General features: G+C 38.9%; 1 protein-coding gene and 10 non-coding genes across 18 annotated transcripts in view; all 11 read left to right on the top strand.

Annotated features, from left to right (window-relative positions):
• Positions 1 to 22,551, top strand: part of TAF1D (TATA-box binding protein associated factor, RNA polymerase I subunit D) — a 27,970-nt gene extending 5,419 nt beyond the window's left edge. For 2 of the 8 annotated variants that reach the window (XM_073337191.2, XM_078852275.1), the window contains 14 exons: positions 1,652 to 2,096; positions 2,477 to 2,652; positions 4,510 to 4,564; positions 4,948 to 5,309; positions 6,444 to 6,518; positions 6,762 to 6,824; positions 11,663 to 11,728; positions 12,548 to 12,619; positions 14,422 to 14,479; positions 15,302 to 15,388; positions 16,571 to 16,637; positions 18,672 to 18,760; positions 19,889 to 19,979; positions 22,220 to 22,551. In XM_073337191.2, coding sequence (XP_073193292.1) covers positions 1,652 to 2,096; positions 2,477 to 2,652; positions 4,510 to 4,564; positions 4,948 to 5,109 — 838 coding nt within the window. In that variant the 3' untranslated portion in view covers positions 5,110 to 5,309; positions 6,444 to 6,518; positions 6,762 to 6,824; ... (6 more) ...; positions 19,889 to 19,979; positions 22,220 to 22,551. Of the gene's footprint in view, positions 1 to 1,651; positions 2,097 to 2,476; positions 2,653 to 4,509; positions 4,565 to 4,947; positions 5,310 to 6,443; positions 6,519 to 6,761; positions 6,825 to 7,769; positions 7,949 to 11,662; positions 11,729 to 12,144; positions 12,232 to 12,547; positions 12,620 to 14,421; positions 14,480 to 15,301; positions 15,389 to 16,570; positions 16,638 to 18,671; positions 18,761 to 19,888; positions 19,980 to 22,219 lie in introns of all 8 variants that reach the window. The other 6 variants (XM_078852273.1, XM_073337198.2, XM_073337217.2 and 3 more) reach the window with 6 other exon arrangements.
• Positions 5,616 to 5,745, top strand: LOC144930139 (small nucleolar RNA SNORA40). The gene has a single exon (XR_013635243.1). It is a non-coding gene; the product is annotated as a small nucleolar RNA SNORA40 (small nucleolar RNA).
• Positions 6,574 to 6,645, top strand: LOC140905655 (small nucleolar RNA SNORD5). The gene has a single exon (XR_012156900.1). It is a non-coding gene; the product is annotated as a small nucleolar RNA SNORD5 (small nucleolar RNA).
• Positions 10,925 to 11,050, top strand: LOC140905646 (small nucleolar RNA SNORA40). The gene has a single exon (XR_012156892.1). It is a non-coding gene; the product is annotated as a small nucleolar RNA SNORA40 (small nucleolar RNA).
• Positions 11,845 to 11,985, top strand: LOC140905638 (small nucleolar RNA SNORA8). Its single transcript, XR_012156884.1, has one exon. It is a non-coding gene; the product is annotated as a small nucleolar RNA SNORA8 (small nucleolar RNA).
• On the top strand, positions 13,061 to 13,196 carry LOC140905640 (small nucleolar RNA SNORA1). The gene has a single exon (XR_012156886.1). It is a non-coding gene; the product is annotated as a small nucleolar RNA SNORA1 (small nucleolar RNA).
• Positions 14,880 to 14,952, top strand: LOC140905698 (small nucleolar RNA Z40). The gene has a single exon (XR_012156936.1). It is a non-coding gene; the product is annotated as a small nucleolar RNA Z40 (small nucleolar RNA).
• Positions 16,362 to 16,493, top strand: LOC140905643 (small nucleolar RNA SNORA18). Its single transcript, XR_012156889.1, has one exon. It is a non-coding gene; the product is annotated as a small nucleolar RNA SNORA18 (small nucleolar RNA).
• LOC140905699 (small nucleolar RNA SNORA8) lies at positions 18,415 to 18,555 on the top strand. The gene has a single exon (XR_012156938.1). It is a non-coding gene; the product is annotated as a small nucleolar RNA SNORA8 (small nucleolar RNA).
• LOC140905641 (small nucleolar RNA SNORA32) lies at positions 19,319 to 19,439 on the top strand. Its single transcript, XR_012156887.1, has one exon. It is a non-coding gene; the product is annotated as a small nucleolar RNA SNORA32 (small nucleolar RNA).
• On the top strand, positions 20,031 to 20,163 carry LOC140905639 (small nucleolar RNA SNORA25). The gene has a single exon (XR_012156885.1). It is a non-coding gene; the product is annotated as a small nucleolar RNA SNORA25 (small nucleolar RNA).

Genomic DNA, 22,551 nt, shown 5'->3' with positions numbered 1-22,551 from the left:
AAAAGGTTGTGCACTTGCTGATGGAGCTGGCCTCCCCACTGTGCTTCCATAGTACATGCCCCCCCTCCTCCCAGCAGCATCTTGCCTCCTTCATTCCTGCACAGCTCCCTTTAGGTTGGACCAAAGCTCATACTCCACTCGTGGCAGCTGTAATGCCCCTCTCCCACAGAGGAGCTGGAGAAACTGGCGTGGAGCCATCTTCCTGCTCAGCCATGCACACTGCGTCCCTTGCTATGGGGCAGAATTACACCAGCCCCACTCTAGTTGAGTGGCCATTGCCTGAGCATGCATTTGGTGCAGAGGGAGCCCTACATGCTCTGTGGGAGGGTGCCTGTCCACTGGCAGGGAAAGGGGCATACACCGCCTCCAGCTTGGCATTCAGCTGCACTGCAGCCCCTCACCACAGCAGTGCCCCTATGCACATGCATAAAGTGACCTTCCCCCACACACACATACTTTCTTTGCTTGTGTAAAACACCTGTCAGCCCCTCACATCTCCATCCATTGTGGTATCTAGGTCTCATATGCAAAAGGAATAAGAGAACACAATTTTCTCCATGGGACATACTCTTTGCCCCCACCTCTCCTGGGCCTTGGAACTAGATTGGGACCAACTCATTTCACACAGGTCACAAGTGGGCTCTGAGCTCTGCAGGAGCTCTTGATGCCTACTGGGAATAGCATGTTTGCCCATGCTAGGGAGGAAGTGATGTGGGATCCCTGAAGCTGGTCATGGGTTGGAGACCTGCTCCCCCTTAGACTCACTATGACAACATTTGAGAACCTCTGCTAGAGTGACCAAACAGATTGGCTTTCATTTCAAGCAGACATGTTACAGCAAGTTGCCATACGATTTCCAATCAATATGAAGTTAAACTGGTACTAAACAGATTTTCCAAGGAAGGGATAGCAGTCTTGCAGTTAATGCATGGGTATGGGAAGTAAGTTTTCTGGGTCTCTGTCAGATTTCCTATGTGACCATAGCCAAGTTGTGAACCCACTCTGTGCCTTAATACTTAGGGTTTTCCATCTGTAATACAGTTCCCTGCCTTGCAGTGGCATGGAGGCTTAATTCACACCTATAAAGCTGTATGAATAAAGCTTTGAAATCTCTGAAAGGCTCTGTATTCATACAAAGAATATGAACATAAGAGTGACCATAATGGGTCAGATCAATGGTTCGTCTAGCCCAGTGGCCAGTGCCAGATGCTTCAGAGGGATTGAACAGAACAGGGCAACTATTGAATGAACTATCCCATTGTCCAGTCCCAGCTTCTAAATATTTGAAGTTTTACCTACTACCCTGTTGAGAATAGAACTCAGGTAATTCTTTTTCCATAAAGAATCTTACGTAGCTTGTAGTCAGTTTTCTACTTAACTCCCTTGTGGCTTCACCTGAAATTAAGATGCATGTTTACTGATCTAGTGCATTAGGTATTTCTAATGCATCCATTACTGTGGTATCTAAGAGCCATACTTAGTCAAATTTTTTAATAGTAATCATCATGAATACCTAATCACTCCAAAGCTACTAGGGTAGAGAAAATTTTGTTTGATAATGGGAGAATTCTTTGTAATCAGAGTGTAATTTATCAGAAACATCAACTGTGCCTTCAAAAAAAGTTAACAATTTACTCTTGTTTTATCGTAGTGACCTTTCTGATTCGACTGGCAGCTTGTTCCAACCTGAGTGTAACATTACACCCTCAGCTCGAAGTTCAGCAAGACACTTGGCAAAGTCTCCAGCAAATACATTGGACAGAGACACTTCAACTGACTCTTCTCCAGATCCTGGATCACCATTTAAGTTGGTTAAATCCCCAGGGCTGTCTAGATCTGCACCCAATTTGAAAGCCAGTTTTGACAATCACTTGAGGAGGAAGTATAGGAGACGAGCACATCAAAGATGTAAGGAGAAACCAAAAGAGAAAGAGAAGAGGTATAAGAGCACAGGAAAGCCTAGAGGGAGACCACGGCTAACTGCTTCACAAGAAGAGCAGAAAAAAAGACTTCTAGACAGAGGCTTTCAGTTTCCTTTTGTGGAAAAAGAATATGGAAGGAAACATCTCCCCATGAAAATGATTGTTGAATACGAGGTGAGATTTTTGTCTATGGGGTTTTTTAAATTGGAGTGGTTTCTACAGGCAGAACAAACTTCAGTCTTTGCAGACAAAAACTGAAATGGCAGTTGTTACAAGGTAACTATTGTGTTTTTGCACTTAAGAACCATTGACTAATTTGGGCACAGAGTACAGTGAATTAAATTCACACTTTCAGTACAACATTATAGATGAAATTGCTGTCAAGTAATCTGCATACATAATTTATCAGTTAGTACTAAATGCTTGAAACTGATTTGCTGTATAGCATATTTTAAATGTAAGCTGAAGGGTCTGTTTGGTATTAGAAGTCAGTCTGTCTTAATGACATTGATTTTCAAGGTCTTGCATAATGTAACAAGAAATCTTTTTCTTAGCAAGCAGCTTTAAAGGGATATTTCCAATACATTAAGATGCTCAAATATGAAGAACATCTCAAAAAGGCTTTAAAAAACCTGAATGCTAGTGAGGATTTAGAAAATGAATGTATGGTGATGCGGAAACACAAATACTTAGATGATGAAGGACCCATTTCTCCTATTCAGGAGACAAAGTAAGTTCACGCTTAAATACTTTTTTTGGAAATTATAACAACTTTTCATCTATTTCCTTAACTGGCTTCTATCTATTTCCTATCTCTTTGAGGCAGGGAAGTATATCCCCATACAGATCAGGAATTGAGGAATCAGAGCAAACTAGTTTCTCAAGGTCTCACAGAAAGCTTGTGGCAGACCTGGGCATTCAACTCAGGTTTTCTAAGTCTCACTGTAGTGTGAGACCATCATCCACTGTGTACATGTTTCTATCAGACTTGATCTATGAACTTTAAACTTTGGTAATTTTAGATTTAATAGAGTTTAAATCTGGATTGGGAATTACTAAAAGTACTTGTTTTGAGAAACTGTTCACACCTTAACTTCATGTAGTATCACTTTGTGAGGGAAGCCATAAGATCCAGCCCCAGTTCAAAAAAAAAAAAGCCGTGGCATCTTGTGGCATAGGGATTGGATTGGGATTTCATGGAGTGTAACCTGTCAAGTCTGAGGACTGTTGTCTTTTTTTTGGTCTTTTTTTCCCTTGCCTTTTGTTTGATTCAGTAACCTGAGTGGAATGGGAAATAGTCAACTTAAAATCATGCTTGTCTGAAACTTGTCTACACTTATTACAAATAATAGCTGAGCTTTCTATAGCTGAAAGATCAGAGACTTAATGTAACTGACTAGGCATTAGAAAGTGTATTCTGTAAAGTTTTGCTGTTCTCTCCTACGTGGTCAGTAATTTCCCCCCCATTTACATGGGTGTTTCACACAGCCATGAGGGGAAGATGTAAAATCATAACAATTAGCAAGGATGCTTGGGGATCAATAATAAAATCTCTTAACTCACTTCTCAAATGGAGTATGTTTCAAGTTGGCATGTTCCTTTAAGTGACAAGGTAATTTACAGTGGCTGAAGATTGGAAAAACCTGTTAAGAATAAGAACCCAATCCTTCTGCCCTTGGTGACGGTGGTAGTGTAGTTGACTGGAGGGAGGCCTAGTTCTGCGAATAAAGGCTGCAGGATGATTTGCCTTGGTCTCTAATGTGTAGAAGTATACCATGTGTAATGGTTGTGCCTCTGACTACATTTTCAGAGAAAATTCCATTTAGAGAAGTAAAGGAGTACTTGTGGCACCTTAGAGACTAACAAATTTATTTGAGCAGAAGCTGTAGCTCATGAAATTTGTTAGTCTCTAAAGTGCCACAAGTACTCCTTTTCTTTTTGCAAATACAGACTAACACGGCTGCTACTCTGAAACCTGTCATTTAGAGAAGTGGAAAGCTGAAGAGTAGAAAATTTTTTGCAGACAGATTACCCTGCTCAAAATAAGAACCAGAGAGCAGTCAGACTATGCATGTTAAAGATTCTTGGGTAAAGGTTACAACTATTCCTTGCACACGTTACTCAGCTGTGGTTCACCCACAGATGTAATATCAGGCGAACCTTATCCCCTCACCTCTTTTGGCCCATGTTTGGCTGTAAAAGCAGTGTTGTTTGGCTTTCTCTTTTTTCCTAATACAGACCTGTCCTCTTTATCTCCTCAGTGTACCAGTTGGCTTTTCTTCATGGCTGCCCTGTCCACTTTCTCATATCTACTCTGAAGGCCTTCTCTCTACCTCTTCCTTCCCAATTATCCACTTCTTTGTAATATCATTGAAAGCTTGTCCTACCTAGTTTCTAATTGTTTTGTGAGGTGTCACTTGAGATCAGACTTCTGCAGGAGTGGCATCCTCATGTAGGTACAAGTAGTAGCATTGAGGCCAAGAGAAACTCAAGATTTGGTGGAGGTAAAAATCAAAGACCACATGTAGTCTTCGTATTTTGTGCTATTACATAAACCTAACCAAACTCTGGACCATTTTTATTTCAGTGAAGATGACCACAACTTGGATCCTGATCAAGAAGAATTTGGTGCCACAATAGTTGTGAGTAAACCTTCGTTAACTTCACTACCCTGTGTAGCATTTTAAAGCAAATGAAACAAAAGAACAATCAAGCAAAATTAAAGTATTTTTGGATTAAATATTTGTTCCTAGAATTAGACTATATCTATGAACTATTATATATGCCATCTCTGACCCTGCTTCTTGATGTAAAAAAAAATTTTTATTTGAAAATGCATGGTTTTGTCTTATTTGGGGTGGCAAACAATCCTAAATTGAGGAATACAGTTATGAGAATTACTCATGGGTAGTTCTTGGGAAATACTGTTCTGTATCTCCAAAAATTACTGGCAAAATCCCACTTCAAATGTTGTCTTTATAATTGGCTTTTATTCTGATCAGTTTTATATCTTCCATTGACTTAGGAAAACAGCTGTTTCATATTAAGCAGCAAACTTCCAAGCAAGAAAAAATCAAAGACAAAAGCAAAACATTCAAATCTGATCAGAGAAGATGAAGAAGAGGAAGAATATGCTGCTGATGGGCCCGGGCCTGTACATGAGATACTACATGGATCAGAAAACTAGTACATCATGGAACCCCATAAATGCTGGTTGCTGTGACCCTGACTCTGAGCATGCATGTCTGCATATGCTGCTCCGCCTAGCAAAAACACATTCACTTCAGACAAAAACTATGTTCAACATTCCAACTAAGGAAACTTTGTTATTGCAATTGATTGATCTAGCATCATCGAGGTTGTAAATATATAATTTGTCTCCTTTGGGTGAGTATGATTTGTTTAGCACTGTCTAGAGATAAAATTGTAAATGTTGCAATAAAACTATAGTAATAAAGAAGCTGCTCTTATAAAGCTTTGAGGTTTTAGTTTGCTCAGTGCTATCTGTAGAAAAGAAAGGTAAAATATCAAATTAACTTGGTTCAGAGATTAACCTTGCCTCCTTTCATCCTAACCTTAGTTTAAAGAAATCATGTCTGAAGAGCCTTCTGCCTCCGTAGAAAATAGTGATATAAATTGAAAATTGTGATTGAAACTTAATGCATATATTCCATACAGCATATCACTTTCAGAAGCACTTCATTCTTTTGTTTTTGTCTAACATGGACAGAAGCTTTGAATTCTGTGCTAATAATAAAATGACTCTTTTGCAACCCACAACTGATAACAATATGAGTTGTGCTACTTGTAAGTGTGGACAGTAATTTGAACACATATATTAATGGTGTTAGAAATGCTGAGTAGATAATACAATTTCTTTCTCTTCTTTATGAAGTCTCAATCTTTCATCCCTCAATCTGTTCAAATTCTAGAGCTAAATGACTCCAAACTTCTTATCTAAAAAAAATTAATACGCAAGACTTCCTCAGTGCTGGTGGATCTAACAAAAATGTTTAAGGTGTGAAAATGTCACCTCTTAAATTGTGCAAATAAGGCTAAAGCACATATAGGACATAGTTATTAAATTGTTATAGTGGTGTTCAGAGGTCCCAGTCTGGAGTGATATTGTACAAACAAGTTCCTGTCACACAGCAAACATAATCCAAAATTGGGGACAGGGTGGGATATTGACAGTAATAGAACACAAGCTTGTATATTTTAGCTGTTATATTTATATTTTAGTTTGCAGGCTTCATATATGGGCTTCTTAAATAATTCTCATTTTGAGATCTTAGTTGAATCTCATTAGTAAGACATAAACAAGTCAGGTGAATCATTTCAATCCTGGTAGAAACTTTTCTGCTGGTTTGTGGTGTTCAACATAACAAAACTTGTGGCTTTACTTTTATCTACTGAATTATGTTAGCTATGTAGAGTAAAACTGCAAGATCAGTTTTTAGGCTGCAGTATCAAACTATCTCTAATGCTGGTCTGAGAACTGCTTAACTTCTTTCTTTCTAGGCTTGAACATGGGAAACATCCTCTCACATGATTTGAAAAACTTCATGCTGGATCTGGGACTGGAGTTTTTGCTGGGTAAGGTATTGCAGGTGTCATATATAGTACTTGATCTACCTGACTTCACATTGCAGTTCACATGATGAATTTCTCTGTTCAACTGCTGGGTGATTCACAAATGAACTAAATTCTAATTCTGAATAGAACTGATTAAATATCCCATGAAAGCTAGCTTTTTACAAATGTAATGGTTAGAAATATTAATCTTTGATGCTAAAAACCTGAGACTTCATCTGGCTCTTTTCCATTTCTGCATTTTAGTTCAATTGGCCTTTTTTTGGAGGGAGAGAGAGAGGAACCATTTTAGTTTTTCTGCTGCAAGAGGTAAGTTGCTGCTTTCGTTGTATTTCTTTTCATGATTTTCTTTCAATAAATTGAAATAAACTATCTGAATGGCTCTTTGAAAAGATACAAATCACATGTATTCTAATCTTGCTTGCTTGATACTTGATTTGGTAGAAGGAGGTTGAGTAATGGAAACAGATTAAATGACTTGGCCAAAATTAGTGTGTCTGTCTGAGATGGGACTAGAACTTGGAACTCTTGATTACAGTAGTGGTCAGACAGTTACATGCAGTTATCCTTATGCTCAAAGAAATACTACAAATAACTTGGCATCTGGAGTTCTCAGGCTGCTGTGCTTGTTCAACCTGATATCTTGCTTTCTCAATTTAAGATTTCTGGTAAACTAACTATCTTCTAAAATCTTTCTTGTCCTCCTGTTCTGCTCTCTCAGACTAATACTATCTTATATGCCCTACATCTATAGTGTTGTGACTTCCAATTTCATATTGGATATAATTCTGCCCTGTGCAGGATTTGCTGACTCTGTAATAATCAGTATTCAAGTGCTTGTGAAGGCTTACTTGGTCCATATAATACTCCTGGGAGAATTCTGCCCCCCAAAATTAAATATTCTGTGCACAATATTGTAAAATTTTGAAAAAAAAGTCTGTATTTTATTTGTCAAAACACTATATAATCATGTTAGTTTCAATTATTTTGGTAATTTATTTCAAAATATCTATCAGCAACTGTCTGTAACAGTACAGACACACACATTCCTCCAGGAGTAGTGTGTTAAGGAAACCCCTATGACAACCCTGTTCCTGTTTCTCTGCCCCTTCCCCCCAGAGCCCAGTAGTGAGGCCAGACACCCACACCCTATCCCCTCAGAGCCCACCTGTGGGGCATCCCAATGCAAGAAACAGGCTGATGCTGGGACCCAGACATTTGTGGAGGTTCCTGTATGTTGTCTCCTTCTTTCAGGGCATGCTGAGAACTGCAGTTGCCAGGAACCCTCCAGCTTCCACTTCTCCCTCCAGCAAGCAGTGTCATAAGAACATAAAAATGGCCATACTGGGTCAGATCAAAGGTCCATCCAGCCCAGTATCTTGTCTACAGACAGTGGCCAATGCCAGGTGCCCCAGAGGGAGTGAACCTAACAGGTAATGATCTAGTGATCTCTCTCTCCTGCCATCCATCTCCATCCTCTGACAAACAGGCTAGGGACACCCATCCTGGCTAATGACCATTAATGGACTTAACCTCCATGAATTTATCCAGTTCTCTTTTAAACCCCGTTATAGTCCTAGCCTTCACAAGCTCCTCAGGCAAGGAGTTCCACAGGTTGACTGTGCGCTGAGTGAACTTCCTTTTATTTGTTTTAAACAATTAATTTTGTTGTTTGGCCTCTAGTTCTTATGGGAACAAGTAAATAACTTTCTCCACACCACTCATGATTTTATATACCTGTATCATATCCCCCCTTAGTCTCCTTTTCCAAGCTGAAAAGTCCTAGTCTTTAATCTCTCCTCATATGAGACTTGTTCCAAACCCCCAATCATTTTAGTTGCCCTTTTCTGAACCTTTTCTAATGCAAGTACATCTTTTTTGAGATGAGGGGACCACATCTGTACACAGTATTCAAGATGCAGGCGTACCATGGATTTATATAAGGGCAATAAGATATTCTACGTCTTATTCTCTATCCCTTTTTTCATGATTCCTAACATCCCTTTTGCTTTTTTGACTGCCGCTGCACACTGCGTGGATGTCTTCAGATAACTATCCACGATGACTCCAAGATCTTTCTCCTGATTAGTTGTAGCTAAATTAGCCCCCATCATATTGTACGTATAGTTGAGGTTATTTTTTCCAATATGCATTACTTTACATTTATCCACATTAAATTTCATTTGCCATTTTGTTGCCCAATCACTTAGTTTTGTGAGATCTTTTTGAAGTTCTTCACAGTCTGCTTTGGTCTTAACTATCTTGAGCAGTTTAGTAGTTGCAAACTTTGCCACCTCACTGTTTACCCGTTTCTCCAGATCATTTATGAATAAGTTGAATAGGATTGGTCTTAGGACTGACCCTTGGGGAACACCACTAGTTACCCCTCTCCATTCTGAAAATTTACCATTTATTCCTACCCTTTCTTCCCTGTCTTTTAACCAGTTTTCAGTCCATGAAAGGATCTTCCCTCTTATCCCATGGCAACTTAATTTACGTAAGAGCCTTTGGTGAGGGACCTTGTCAAAGGTTTTCTGGAAATCCAAGTACCCTATGTCCACTGGATCCCCCTTGTCCACATGTTTGTTTGACCCCCCTCAAAGAACTCTTAATAGATTAGTAAGACATGATCTCACTTTACAGAAACCATGTTGACTTTTGCGCAACAATTTGTTCTTCCATGTGTTTGACAATTTTATTCTTTACTATTCTTTCAACTAATTTGCCCGGTACTGATGTTAGACTTACTGGTCTGTAATTGCCAGGATCACCTCTAGAGCCCTTCTTAAATATTAGCATTACATTAGCTATCTTCCAGTCATTGGGTACAGTAGCTGATTTAAAGGACAGGTTACAAACCATAGTTAATAGTTCCGCAATTTCACATTTGAGTTCTTTCAGAACTCTTGGGTGAATGACATCTGGTCCTGGTGACTTGTTACTGTTAAGTTTCTCAATTAATTCCCATGCCTCCTCTAGTGCCACTTCAATCTGTGACAATTCCTCAGATTTGTCACCTATAAAAGGTGGCTCAGGTTTGGGAATCTCCCTAATCTCCTCAGCTGTGAAGACTGAAGCAAAGAATTCATTTAGGAATCCACAAACCTTTTGATTGCTGTGAGCGTACCTTCAGTTAATAAGGATAAGTTCATCACAAGTCCCCACTTCAGCCACTCACTTCAAAACTCCTTTTGTCTTAAGTTTGCCACAATTTGTAAGTCATAGGTGACAATTTTGTTTTTATAATCAAAATATGTGGGGGTGAATGGGGCTAGAAAAGTGAATGCTTCCTGGGAGGGTTATAAGAGCAGCAGGAGGAAGGAGGATTTGGGACTGCAGTGAGGTGAGAGGGATAAATGGGGACGGTAACAGGGCAGGGGAAGAAGTTGGGTGCTCGGGTAGGGGAGGCATGGCACCCCAACCCTCTGTATCCCCCTAATGGTGCATGTCCTGTTCCACAACTACCTAAACGATTACTAACTCCTACCAAACATTTTTTCCTGTCTTAAAAATGCTAAAATTCAGTACAAAATTTTTAATGCAAAGTGATTCTATGTTGTCCCCTGCAGAATGTTGAGTTGACTAAAACTCAAACTTCTGAAAACCAGGAAATGCATAGTTAAAGTGTTTTCGTGCATCCTTAACTCTGCCCTTTTTCAGCAATGCCCCAACATAGAATCATAGAATATATCCGGATTGGAAGGGACCTCAGGAGGTCATCTAGTCCAGCCACCTGCTCAAAGCAGGACCAGTCCTCAACTAAATCATCCCAGTCAGGGCTTTGTCAGGCCTGACCTTAAAAACCTCAAAGGAAGGAGATTCCACCACCTCCCTAGGTAACCCATTCCAGTGCTTCACCACCCTCCTAGTGAAAAAGTTTTTCCTAATATCCAACCTAAACATCCCCCACTGCAACTTGAGACCATTACTCCTTGTTCTGTCATCTGCTACCACTGAAAACAGTCTAAATCCATCCTCTTTGGAACCCTCTTTCAGGTAGTTGAAAGCAGCTATCAAATCCCCCCTCATTCTTCTCTTCTGCAGACTAAATAATCCCAGTTCCTCATTAAATGCCTCATTAAAACACATACTACTTCTCTGTCAACCCCACAGTTGTTGAATTATTGCATGGGCAACCATAGCTGCATTTCTTGATTTTCAGAAGTTTTGAGTTTTGCTCAGTCTTTGTTCTGCATGGGGATGACATACCACCAAGCAACCCTAACTTTGTGCTAATGTAGTCTCTTGCTATTAAATTGGAAATGCAGGTTTGTAACTGAAGTAAATACTGCCAGATATATAACCAACTACTTATTAGAACCACCTGCATTTGAACAGTGCATAAATATTCTACTTTCAACTAAAGGGAGAAGTCCCATGGAGGACTGTTTAAAAAGTTTGTTTTTCCTAGCACATCTCCAGTTTTTGTTTTTTGCTGTGGACAAAATCTTGGAGTAAGTGCTAAGAATAAACCCTTCTCTTGCAACCCACAACTCATCAATATATGAGCTGTGCTACTTTTCAGAAGGGACAGTCTTTGAATGTGCTTCCATTAGAACAGAATTTCTGTGAACACTGGAGAACTCCAGTCTCTGCTTGCATCAAGTTCAGACTCTAAAATGGATAATATAAATATTCAGTGTTTGCTCGTAATCCCAGTTACATTGACTTTGTTTTAGGCCCTCCTAATGTAAATTCTGAGAAGACATGCAGCTGCTCAAATAAATGTCTACAGTCAGCCAACTTCTTGGATTGATAATTCCACAGTCTTACCTGTTGGTCTTTCTCTTATGTCAGTCTGTTTCCTTTAGCAGCTGGATAGTGGAAACTTTTTTCCGACAGTGTCCCCTACCATTTCCAGGGGAATTGAATAAAGCATCAGTTCTGAGTAGGCAGATTGGCCAGCCAATCTGTCTATTTCTAGTTGATGATTGGCCCCCAAATGCAGTTTTAAACAAGTGACTGGCATTTATTAACCTACCAGTATGAGAGAAATAATTGCTAAATATATAAACTCTTACATTAGGTGAGCCAATATTGAATATTTATTGTGTTGATTTCAAAAATAAACAAATTTTTGCTTGACTAATGTAAACTGTGCTGAACAGAACATAAAACTCTAGAAAAGTTTGTTTTTTCCATTCTAGTTTCTGGAACTTCCAAAATACATTGATGAAATCAAAATGGAAATATGTAGCTGGTTGGTGAAAAGGGTAAGCTGTGATGCATTCCTGATAAATTACCACATTCTAGTACACTAATTTTCTTTAGGGAAATTAAAATTTTAAATGCATGGCTTTTTGGAGAAAGTAGTTATCAAGTGAATTGTTGCACTGTTTTGGTATCTGCATCCAGCAGTATTCTCCTGATGGGGTGTTCAAAAAAACAGTGCCACAGTAATTCAGCATCTGGCATCGTTGGTTTTCATGCTGTTATGCATGTTAAACCTGGTATATCTGTTGGAACATGTAGATTTAATTAAATTGTAGGTGGTTTTATTCGGAAGCTGGTGAAATAATGTTGCCATTGAAATATTGTGGAAGTGCCAGTACAGACTTTTATAAATCACAGTAGTAGAAAAATGAAGTGACCTTTGCATCAGAATATCTTTGATTTTGTGTTCTTAAAGGGGGGGAATTTCCTATGGCGTTCTGACTGTAGAGAAACACAAGCTGACTGCGGTCACGGTCAGGAAGATCATCTTCATACTGAGAGGGTATGTACAGAGGAAATGTACATATTTGTAATCAGGAAGGAAACTAAGGAAAATAGCTAGTGTCAAGATAGGGATAGGTCAGTTGATGATCATGCTCAAGTCTTAAACTGGACTTGAAGGTGCATTTTTGTTTAAAGCAGAAATAAACCTTTATTTTGAAAAGGGACACCATATCTTTTTTACTATAAAGCCACTATGAGAAGAGCTGGAAGCCTTCCCACAAGTTTCACTTAAGTAGGTGTTGTCTAATGACCTTTTCCTTCATCTTTCCATATGCTGTGCATTTCTGCAAACTTGGGTGCTGGTTCCACTGAAGCTCCTGATATCCAGTGCCCTAGAATGACTTCTTGCAGACCAAAGCCAATTTGAGCAAGCTTCAGGATCTGAGGTAGACAACTAATTTTGAAGCTTTTAAAATGTCCCTTTTCCTCTGTAGGGATCATTCAACACATTACGTTACTTCCATTTTTGTCAAGCTACTTGCAGTTCATTTTAATCTTCTTGCCTGCATTAATTTGGCCCTGTCTACTTGGGTAAAAATGTGTGGTTTTTTAAAGTTTGGGTTTTTTATTGAAAACCTCTAACATCTGTGTAGACCCATTTGAACTATTTCCCTCCTAGTGTACAGTATGACCAGCTCAAACAAATTCAAAGGTGGCAAACTTTTTTTTCTGTGCAGGGGTGCCAAGGTTACGCAATCTTTCTTGTGCAAACAGAGCCTTTTAAAGCTAAATCTAATAGGGGAAGAAAGCCAGCAGTATATGGACTACTAATTTAGGTGAATAGTTGAATTTTTTTGTAATATGAATTTTTGATAGCTGGGTGAAACTGCCTCGTTACACACTAAGAATAGGCACAATTAATGGTGTGTGTCTGAACTGAGCAACGTGGCTACAGAAGTAACAGGTTATGCTTCCATCACTGTAAAATGAATTACAGTGGTGACAATGAGACCTGTGACAAACTAGTCTTAAAATGAATATGAACTTTTTGTCCAGATAGAAGGGTAAATTCAAACATAGGTTCTGAAAAATGGTCCACTGTATTGAGATTATCATAAAATACTGATCTGCTTCAATTTATTTTGACATGCGGGTTTTTGTCCGCTAGGCCAGCGGTTCTCAACCAGGGGGCCATGACCTGCAGCTGAAACACAAGCCCTTGTTCCCCCATTTGGTTGAAACTGGGAGTGGAGTCCTGGTGTGTCCTGGAGGTTTTATAGCATGTTGAGGGGGAAAGAAAGAAAAAGGTTGAGAACCCCTGCCCTGGGCAGCAAAACAAGATCTGTGGTTTAGATCAAGTTTAGCCATAGACTTTCTATAAGAAATCCAGGTAGGTGCAGGTTAGGGATGTAAAAGTCTAACCCAGTTAACTGATAAGCGTGATGCTTACCAGTTAACCAGTAACTATTAAACTCCGCCCGGGGTCCTGGCTGCTGCCCCCACACCCTTAGTTCCCTGATTAAACATTTAACTGTGTAACTGATAGAATTTTAATTGGTTACACAGTTATGTTTTTAAATGTTGTTTACATCCCTAGTGCAGGTTAATATCTAAATACATATGGTGCAGCATGCATTTTGTCAAAGAAATTGAAGATGGGGATTACAAGACCACTTGACTCTTCATATCACTTTCTTGGAAATTGGGCTTTTCATATTTAGGGCATTTATCTATGTTTCTGGAGTCCTGTTGGAGGATTTAGAGGTTTATGTTAGCAAGGTTTGGTTCTGTAGTGAACAGGGAGGTCCCATACCTTCAAAAGACTTGATAACTATGTATTTTGCAGTATTACTGTAGCTGTTTTTGTTCCAGGATACTAGTGGGACAGGGTGGGTAAGGGAATATCTTCTTATGGGACCAACTTGGCTGTTGGGAAAAGACAAGCTTTTGAGTTTACACAGGACCTGAACAAGAAAGCTCTTGTGTAAGCTGAAAAGGTTGTCTTTGGCCAACAGAAGTTGGTCCAATAAAAGATTACCTCACCCACGTTGTCTTTCATTACTTAATGTCAGCATTTGAACTGCAGTTTGAAAGTAATGTAAATGGATGATTGTGAACCACATCCTGCCTAATGCAAATTGTGTAATAAAACTACTTCTATAACAATTCCAGGGGAAAGGTAAATTTTAAATTGTAGAGGCCACTTAACTGGCATTTGAGTATAACAAACTGAATTCTCTGTTTTCAGGGAGTCCAAATAACTCTGGAACACGCAGTCACAAATCACATTTTCTTCTGGTGTCTTGGTAAGAAATTCTGGTGTGACTCCTTGAATGAATTTTGTTACCTGGTTAAAGGGTGTTGCATGCCTCATTAACTCAAAATTGATTTGCATGCTATAGGATTGGATTATGCTAGGGTGTGTAGCATCAGAATAGAATCTGCAGTCCTTGTTGGAAAGCAAAAGGCTTCATAATGAGGATTATGCACAGACCTGTATTCCTCTAGTTGGCTCTTTTGAAGAGCCATATAAAACTCATTGTTAATTAGTCCTATTAAACTTGCAATCAGATTGTTTTGGTATAGGAAGAATTAGAGCTTTGTTTTCATTTAACTGGCATCTGTTTCTATATTGAAAGAAATAGGTGGAGATGTTTCATAAAGTAAAAGTGTATTCTGCTCCGGAATATAGAGGATATTGTGAGGAAATGTTATGATGATTGGCAAAATGTTCAACTGCTCTGAAAAGAGTGAATGATGACAGCCTTTCTGAACACTTGAGTTATGTGGCTCTTGTCTATCTTGCTCTAGTTCAGGTACACACTTGCTGTTTAATGGTTTAAGCTTACCTTAGTATCAGACTAAAGGAAAAATGCATTACAATTGGGACAATCGTGTTTGTTTGCCACTGCTCTGTGTGTGGCAAGTGTGTGTTTTTTTGTTAACTTTATCCCCTGGGTTCTAGTTTTTAGCTCTCCAAAAGTAGGGTTCTGGCTGGTAGTTGCATGGGTGATTTTTCAAGGAGAACACAGGTGCTTCAGGAAATGTATGGTGGTACAACCCCATTGTTAAAAATTGCTGCTGCTTATGTGTGTTTGTGTGGCGGTAAACTGACGTCGATCTTTCAGGTGGATCCCATGTTTAGGAAGCAAGGCAAGTGAAGTGATTACAAAGAAGCCTGGTCAACCAGAAATGAGGAGATGCCTGTTCATGAGGTAGGAAATTCTACCCTTCACCCTTTTATTAAAAATTCAGTGAGTGGTGGCTTTTGGTTTTAAGTAAAAACTTTTCTATCAAATTTATTTGATTTGAGAAGCATTCCTTACTAAATAATTTAATTGAAAATATCATAGAATGAACACTTAGTTTTATCAGTGCTATCTCTGCACATAAGTGAAGGATTTTTTAACTTCACTGGCATCTCCAAAGGACATCTATACAAAAATAGCCAGCTAAATAGTAACATAGAACTACACTTCCGCCTGAAAACTTAATTGCTGTTATAAATAACACATGAGATGGCTAACTGAAGAAATAGCAGGGAGTTTTTTGCCTTTTTTCAGTCACTTTGTGCAATTGATAGCAGTTTGTGTATAGTCAGTTTTCCTGTCCAGATTAATTATCTGGATAAAACTAAATTGCTGGCCATTATCATCAAGCAGTCTCCAGTTCCAGATTATAACCAGTTCAGTATTAACCTGTCTGGATGGGACATGGAGCAGATGGCAGCTGTTAAAATATTTGGGCAGCATTGTAGACTGTACTGAAGGATCCTCAAAAGATGTGGACATGTGTACAGCAGCAGCTGGTGCTGTTGTAGAGTTTTTGGGCCTGTCAGCAGTCTGTGGGGAAGCTGTGATATCAGGTTTTCTACAAAGCTTCTGATGTATAGAGCCACAGTTGTATCAACTCTGGCAGTGAAATGGATTGTGAGGAAAGATCAAGAATGCCAGATTGATGCTGTTGATTCTCGTAGTCTTTCTTCGATGAAGACTTCATATCAAATGGCAGGACAAGATCAGAAATCATTATACATGATGGAAAAAGCAGGCTTTTACCTTTTCAGTAGGTGTTCCTGTTGAAGTTAATCTTTAGGCTGGTTGATATTGGCAAAGCTTGTCCTATATTGGAAATTACAGAAGCTGTAGGATCTCAGCCCTGTATTTCTTACTACAGTACCACATAACTGTTGAGGTCTATCCCGATGGAGCCTCTCCTATAGGTTCATGTCGTTGGAAATACCTCGTAGAGCAAACTTGTGGTTTCGCTTTACCCATTGAACTATTTGTTAGCTCTGTGGGATAAAACTGCAAGACAGATTTTAATTGCGGGGGGGCGTGTGTAACTATTTAACTCTCTATGCATGGACACTGAGCAATATATTTTCTGTCCCGTAGGCACTAGCTTAGTTAACACTCAACATGGATTGAAAATCTTCTCACAAGGAAATGAGCAAATTGCTGGGTAAGATTTAGTGAGTGACTTGTCCTGTGCTTTGATTTCTCATTGTAACTAACTTGTTGAATCACATTGTCACCTTGCAGCTTAAACTAAAACTAGGATCTCATGTGTTCTGTTTCTGCAGCTTCAGAAATTGTGAAATCAATCCTTCACCCAGCCTTTGCTGGAAAAACTAAGTTTTCTTTTTAACAGATTGTTTCTAACCTTCATGGTTTGTCAAGACCAGACAGTGTACAAACAGACTATTAAGTTAGTAGACAATTTGAAAGAAGAGCTTTGAGGTGTGAATCTCTCTCATTTTGCGGGCTGCTAATGCTAAAATCCAAATGAAAGTAAAGCAACATTAATGGATTTACTAAACTTTAGCAGAATTTATGTATCCCAAACTGAACTTTCCATGACCATGTGCCAAAAGTCAACTGTCCCTTCTCTAGCTGCCAAACTCCCATCTTCTGAAGTGCTGTAAGCACTCAGAATAAAAACGTACAACACATTGAAAAGGTAGAGGCAGCATAAAATCAGTGTCAAGTAACAGATGTATTTTCATTCAATGAAATTGCTGCAGAAATTCCAATTCACTGTGCTGGAGTGTTGCAGAATCCAGGGATCTTGCCACAGAATTACTGCAGATAGCAGTGTCTTGACTAAAACTAGCTAAATGTTCTGTTTTAAAAAATGCATCAGTTGGAGTACAAATACCTCTTATAATCCTGGAAACAGAGTTTTACTAGCTTCATTTAATAAGAACTCCTCTTATGCTTCTGGTTACTTCACAGCTTGCAAAATGGAATTTTGCTCGGAGTTTACTACTGTTAGATCATTAACTTATAGATTCATAGATATTTAGGTCAGAAGGGACCATTATGATCATCTAGTCTGACCTCCTGCACAATGCAGGCCACAGAATTTCACCCACCACTCCTAAAAAAGACCTCACACCTATATCTGTGCTATTGAAGTCCTCAAATTGTAGTTTGAAGACCTCAAGGAGCAGAGAATCCTCCAGCAAGTGACCCGTGCCCCATGCTACAGAGGAAGGCGAAAAACCTCCAGGGCCTTCCAATCTGCCCTGGAGGAAAATTCCTTCCCGACCCCAAATATGGTGATCAGCTAAACCCTGAGCATATGGGCAAGATTCATCAGCCAGATACTACAGAAAATTCTTTCCCGGGTAACTTGGATCTTACCCCATCTAAAAACCCATCACAGTCCATTGGGCCTATTTACCATGAATATTTAATTACCAAAACCATGTTATCCCATCATACCATCTCCTCCATAAACTTATCGAGTTTAATCTTAAAGCAAGATAGATCTTTTGCCCCCACTACTTCCCTCGGAAGGCTATTCCAAAACTTCACTCCTCTGATGGTTAGAAACCTTCGTCTAATTTCTAATCTAAATTTCCTAGTGGCCAGTTTATATCCATTTGTTCTTGTGTCCACATTGGTACTGAGTTTAAATAATTCCTCTCCCTCTCTGGTATTTAATCCCTCTGATATATTTATAGAGAGCAATCATATCTCCCCTCAACCTTCTTTTAGTTAGGCTAAACAAGCCAAGCTCCCTGAGTCTCCTTTCATAAGACAAGTTTTCCATTCCTCGGTCATCCTAGTAGCCCTTCTCTGTACCTGTTCCAGTTTGAATTCATCCTTCTTAAACATGGGAGACCAGAACTGCACACAGTATTCCAACTTCTAATTCAATGCTTACAGAAATGTAATTTTAAAATGGGCTGATACTTTGGGATGGTGGAAGCTGTTACAAACTGTTTTAACTGCGCACTGCAAGGTATCTGCATCCAACAGCATTCTTCTGATGGGATGCTCAAAAGCCAGTGCTACAGTAATTCAGCATTTGGCATCGTTGGTTTTCATGCTGCTGTGTGCTTGTTAAACCTGGTATTTCTGTTGACACAAACTGGAGTCATCTGTATGGATTGAATGTATCTGATTTTAACTTATCCATATAGTAAGCCATTGACCAGCTGTAGAAGACTGACAATCAGTGGTGCACTCACTACTTTATTCTTTTTAGAGGGACTTCACTACACTAGACAGACCAGATTTCATTATGATGAAAGAATTGTTTGAAACACAGTATCATGACGTCTACTTGTTTGACAGGTAATATACTTACAACAGCCGAAACATTTTTCATTCAATTTGGAAGGTATAGAATTGCAAATAACTCAAAATACAATTAAGATTTTGAGAACATCTAATACGCTGAAACTGCAGCAGTCAGTGAGTGTTTCTACTTTATTCCAACACTGCTGAAGTGTAGTCTAAACCTCAAAGACTAAGGCAATCCTCATCTCTAATTGTGATAACATTTTTGACTTGGGCAAAATCAATTTGGAATTGTTACCCATATCTGAAATTAGGATAATTCTTACGTACGTACCTGGCATTGCATATGTACCTTGCGTGGGTATTGTGATTTAGTGCCTCAAATAATTCTGAAGATAAAAAGTAACCTGAAGTTCCAGGCTGTGTGAAGGAAGAACTGATGTCTACTGTGAGGTGTAAGCACTTGTAATGCTTCGATCCATCAAGGACGACTGTTCCAATTCTCAGCTTAATTTTTAGAGCTTTAAGTTGCCTTCTGCATCATCATATAACAACTCTGGCCTTTTCCATTAAAGGTTTTAATGCTCAGGTATTACTCAAAACTCCAGTCAGTGGTCATTACCAAGGATACTAGGAAATACCATTTCTGGTGTGCTGTGGACATGACCATAAAGTAACTCCATCAGATTTTGGCATTGCTACTTTAGTAGCACTAAATCTGTTGGAAACAAGTAATGTAAGGGATCAAAGAGCACTCTTTCATGTCACGGTCTGTTTTTGCATAAATCCTCACTGAGAACCTTTTTACATAGGTTTGTTCTGTTAAGAATAGCCAGATTTCAGCTAAAGCTATCTAAAAAATATTTTTAAAATATTAACTATGGAAGAATTATCACTTTGACAGTACGTTCTTTATCAGGATTACAGGCAAAAATCCCTGACTTTATTGAATATTTCTAATAAAGATCTGTTTTGATTTCGTTGGAAGCTCCTCAGATGGTTCACTGAAGAGCAGTTTATCACAGGACTCCTACATTTAAATGTAACTAAAGAAAACTGACATTAGCTAAACTGCCTCTGAATAGAGTGCTTTTCCTGGCTTATCTTCAGGCAACTCTCACCTTGCTGTAATTTATGGCTTGATACTAACCAAATCTGGTGACTCTCACTTGAACCCTTTAGTGCCTATTGCTGACAAATCATTGACCGCAAATTCTAAATGAAGACCAGGCGCTGACATGGGTATGGAAAACTTTCTAGCTGTATTGCAAAGGTAAGGATGTGTGCAAGCAATTCTGATAAGCAACAGCAGCCACTATACTTAAGGTCATTTCAAAGAGGGTTTGCATGGCTCTGAAACCAGCTGCTCTTAACGCGATGACCTAATATTGAAATCCTCTGTGGGATGCCATGAGCACTTAGTGTGCTACATGGCCTATTTCTGAGGAGATAGATGTAGTGCAGCTAGGGTGTTGATCAGGTGTAAGAGGTGTGCCACTAAACACTCCAAATTACAGATCCAATGCAACTGTGCCAATTAATGGGAAAACTTATGTTGGCTTCAGAATTTAGGTTACATTTTAAGTTCTTCAGGCTTCTGACCTCAGAACTGGAAATGGTTTAAATTAATATTTAAAGTAGGATGGAAAGCAGCTTGATGCTGAGTCCCATACTTCTAGTGTATGTGTCACTTCAGTCAGTTGGTGGTCTGGCCCTAAGTATTCACATTTAAAACAGAAATAACAATTGTAAATGTTTTTTATTCTAAGCCCTTTTGTCTATGGGAGATTTCCTCTTGCTAGTTGAGGACCAACTCTGGACCCAAAAAACCTTGGAAGTTTTACTTGTATTACCTTATCTTCACATACTTCACTTCCAACAACAATCCGTTCATAAATGACAATCTAGCAACCAAAAGCCAGCTCTAGGTAACAACCCTCGAAGCAAAAGCAGACTTGCAGATGAGGGTGAAGGTTGAACCAAACCAGGGGATGTTCATTTTTAATCCACTAATCACTGATTGTGGGAACCTCAAATGTGTAGCACTATAGAGGTAGCATCCATAGGCTTGGGGAATGGATAGAGTAACTCCATACCATCTTGTAACTTGACTAACCCTACCTCCAACATACGAGCTGTAGTGACTTTTTGTTTTTGTTGAGGGAGATGTATCCAGAATGCAAACTGAGCCATCCTTTTTGTCAGAAGGGAGAAAAGGGGGTGAGGTTTTGGAAGGTCAGCTATGTAAAGCTGAGATATCAGAATTATCCTTGTTAAATAGCAGTCACTCAGGCTCATAATATTCCTTATTCACTCTTCATACAGGTCATTTAGAAGTTGACCTGCAAGTTGCTCAACTTCTAAATGAGGGCTAGTCAATAAGCAGACCACACACCAAATCCAGACTGCCAGGTGCTTTTGAAGGACCCAACATTTTTATTTACTTATTAGGGCTGTTGATTAATCGCAGTTAACTCACATGATTAACTCAAATTAATTGTGATCAATCTGTTTTAATCCCACTATTAAACAATAGAATACTAATTGAAATTTATTAAATATTTTGGATGTTTTTCTACATTTTCAAATACATTGTAGTCTGTAATTGAAATCAGTGTCACCAGAAAGTAACAGGCATTTGCATGGCACTTTGATTTCAGTCTTGATCATTTTTAGGTATCAGTGGGGAGACGGTACCAACTAGTAGCTGAAGTTTTGAAGAATATCACTAGTATAAGTTACAATTCCAAAGTAATTGTTACGAAGTCCTTGTGTTTAACAGTGTATGTTATGTGCTTACCATTTACTGAGGCATTCCAGTAATTTCTGGCTGAAAGCTTGTCTTAACCAGTGCCTCATTACAACAGTGTTTGCATAAACAAAGCTGGTACTCAGTACCATTGGACTGTTTCTTTGCCAGTGCAATACTGTAACTTTTAAAAAACAAAACAAAACACTGATCAGGATTCTGATCTGAGCATTAACTGATAAGGCAATACTGTCAGTCAGGGGCCACGATTTAACTTTGTAAGGGCTGCATGTTTCACATTCCTGTGATAAAGTATAATTTTAAAAAATTGGATTTTATGTATTCGTTTTTCATGTTTGACACCATTGTTAGTGGGAGAAAGGGCTTTCGAATGATACCCAACTTGACCCATTTCTGATGTATGAATATTTCCACCAACCAGTGGAGCTAGCTGGAAGGGTAGTGAGGCTCCACTACAACACTGCAGAGGGTGACAGCATTTAAATTATAATTCTGTAGAGTTAGGAATCAAAAGATACCTCCCTTACCTCTTTATTGTTAACTAGCCCATGGAATTATGCATGCTCCCAGACTAATATAGACAGTGTAATGCTTTATTTTAGGAAGTGGTATGGCCCTGTTACCAGAATATTGATCGTTTCCTTACAGGGTTAAATATCTATTAATAGGAGACATGACTAATTGTATGCACTGACTTAATCACCAGAAGCTCAGCAATGTTACCTGAATCTGCTTTTTTTTAGGTCAGTGAGAGACCCCTCCCTAAGCTGTGGACAACCTTAAAATGTCTTGAGTTTGCACTGCTCCACTGGATGCTGCTGTAGTAAACTTGATTACTGAATCCTTTAACCTAAACTTGATAACTGTCACATGTATTTTTAAAAACATGCTTTGGAGGATTTAATGGAATGAGTCACCTTCTAATGGACAGGAAACTTCAGGGTGAACTGCTACATTGGCTTCATGATTGAGTCAGTTGTATATTGTGAGCCCTGGAAAATGACACATTCTAAAGTTATTTGAGAACTTACTTGCAAATAAGTGGCAGTCATTCAATAAATATACTATGTACAAA

This window comes from Lepidochelys kempii, chromosome 1 (genome assembly GCF_965140285.1).
Source record: "Lepidochelys kempii isolate rLepKem1 chromosome 1, rLepKem1.hap1, whole genome shotgun sequence".
NCBI lineage: Eukaryota > Metazoa > Chordata > Testudines > Cheloniidae > Lepidochelys > Lepidochelys kempii.
This window is presented reverse-complemented; position numbering and strand designations above follow the sequence as displayed.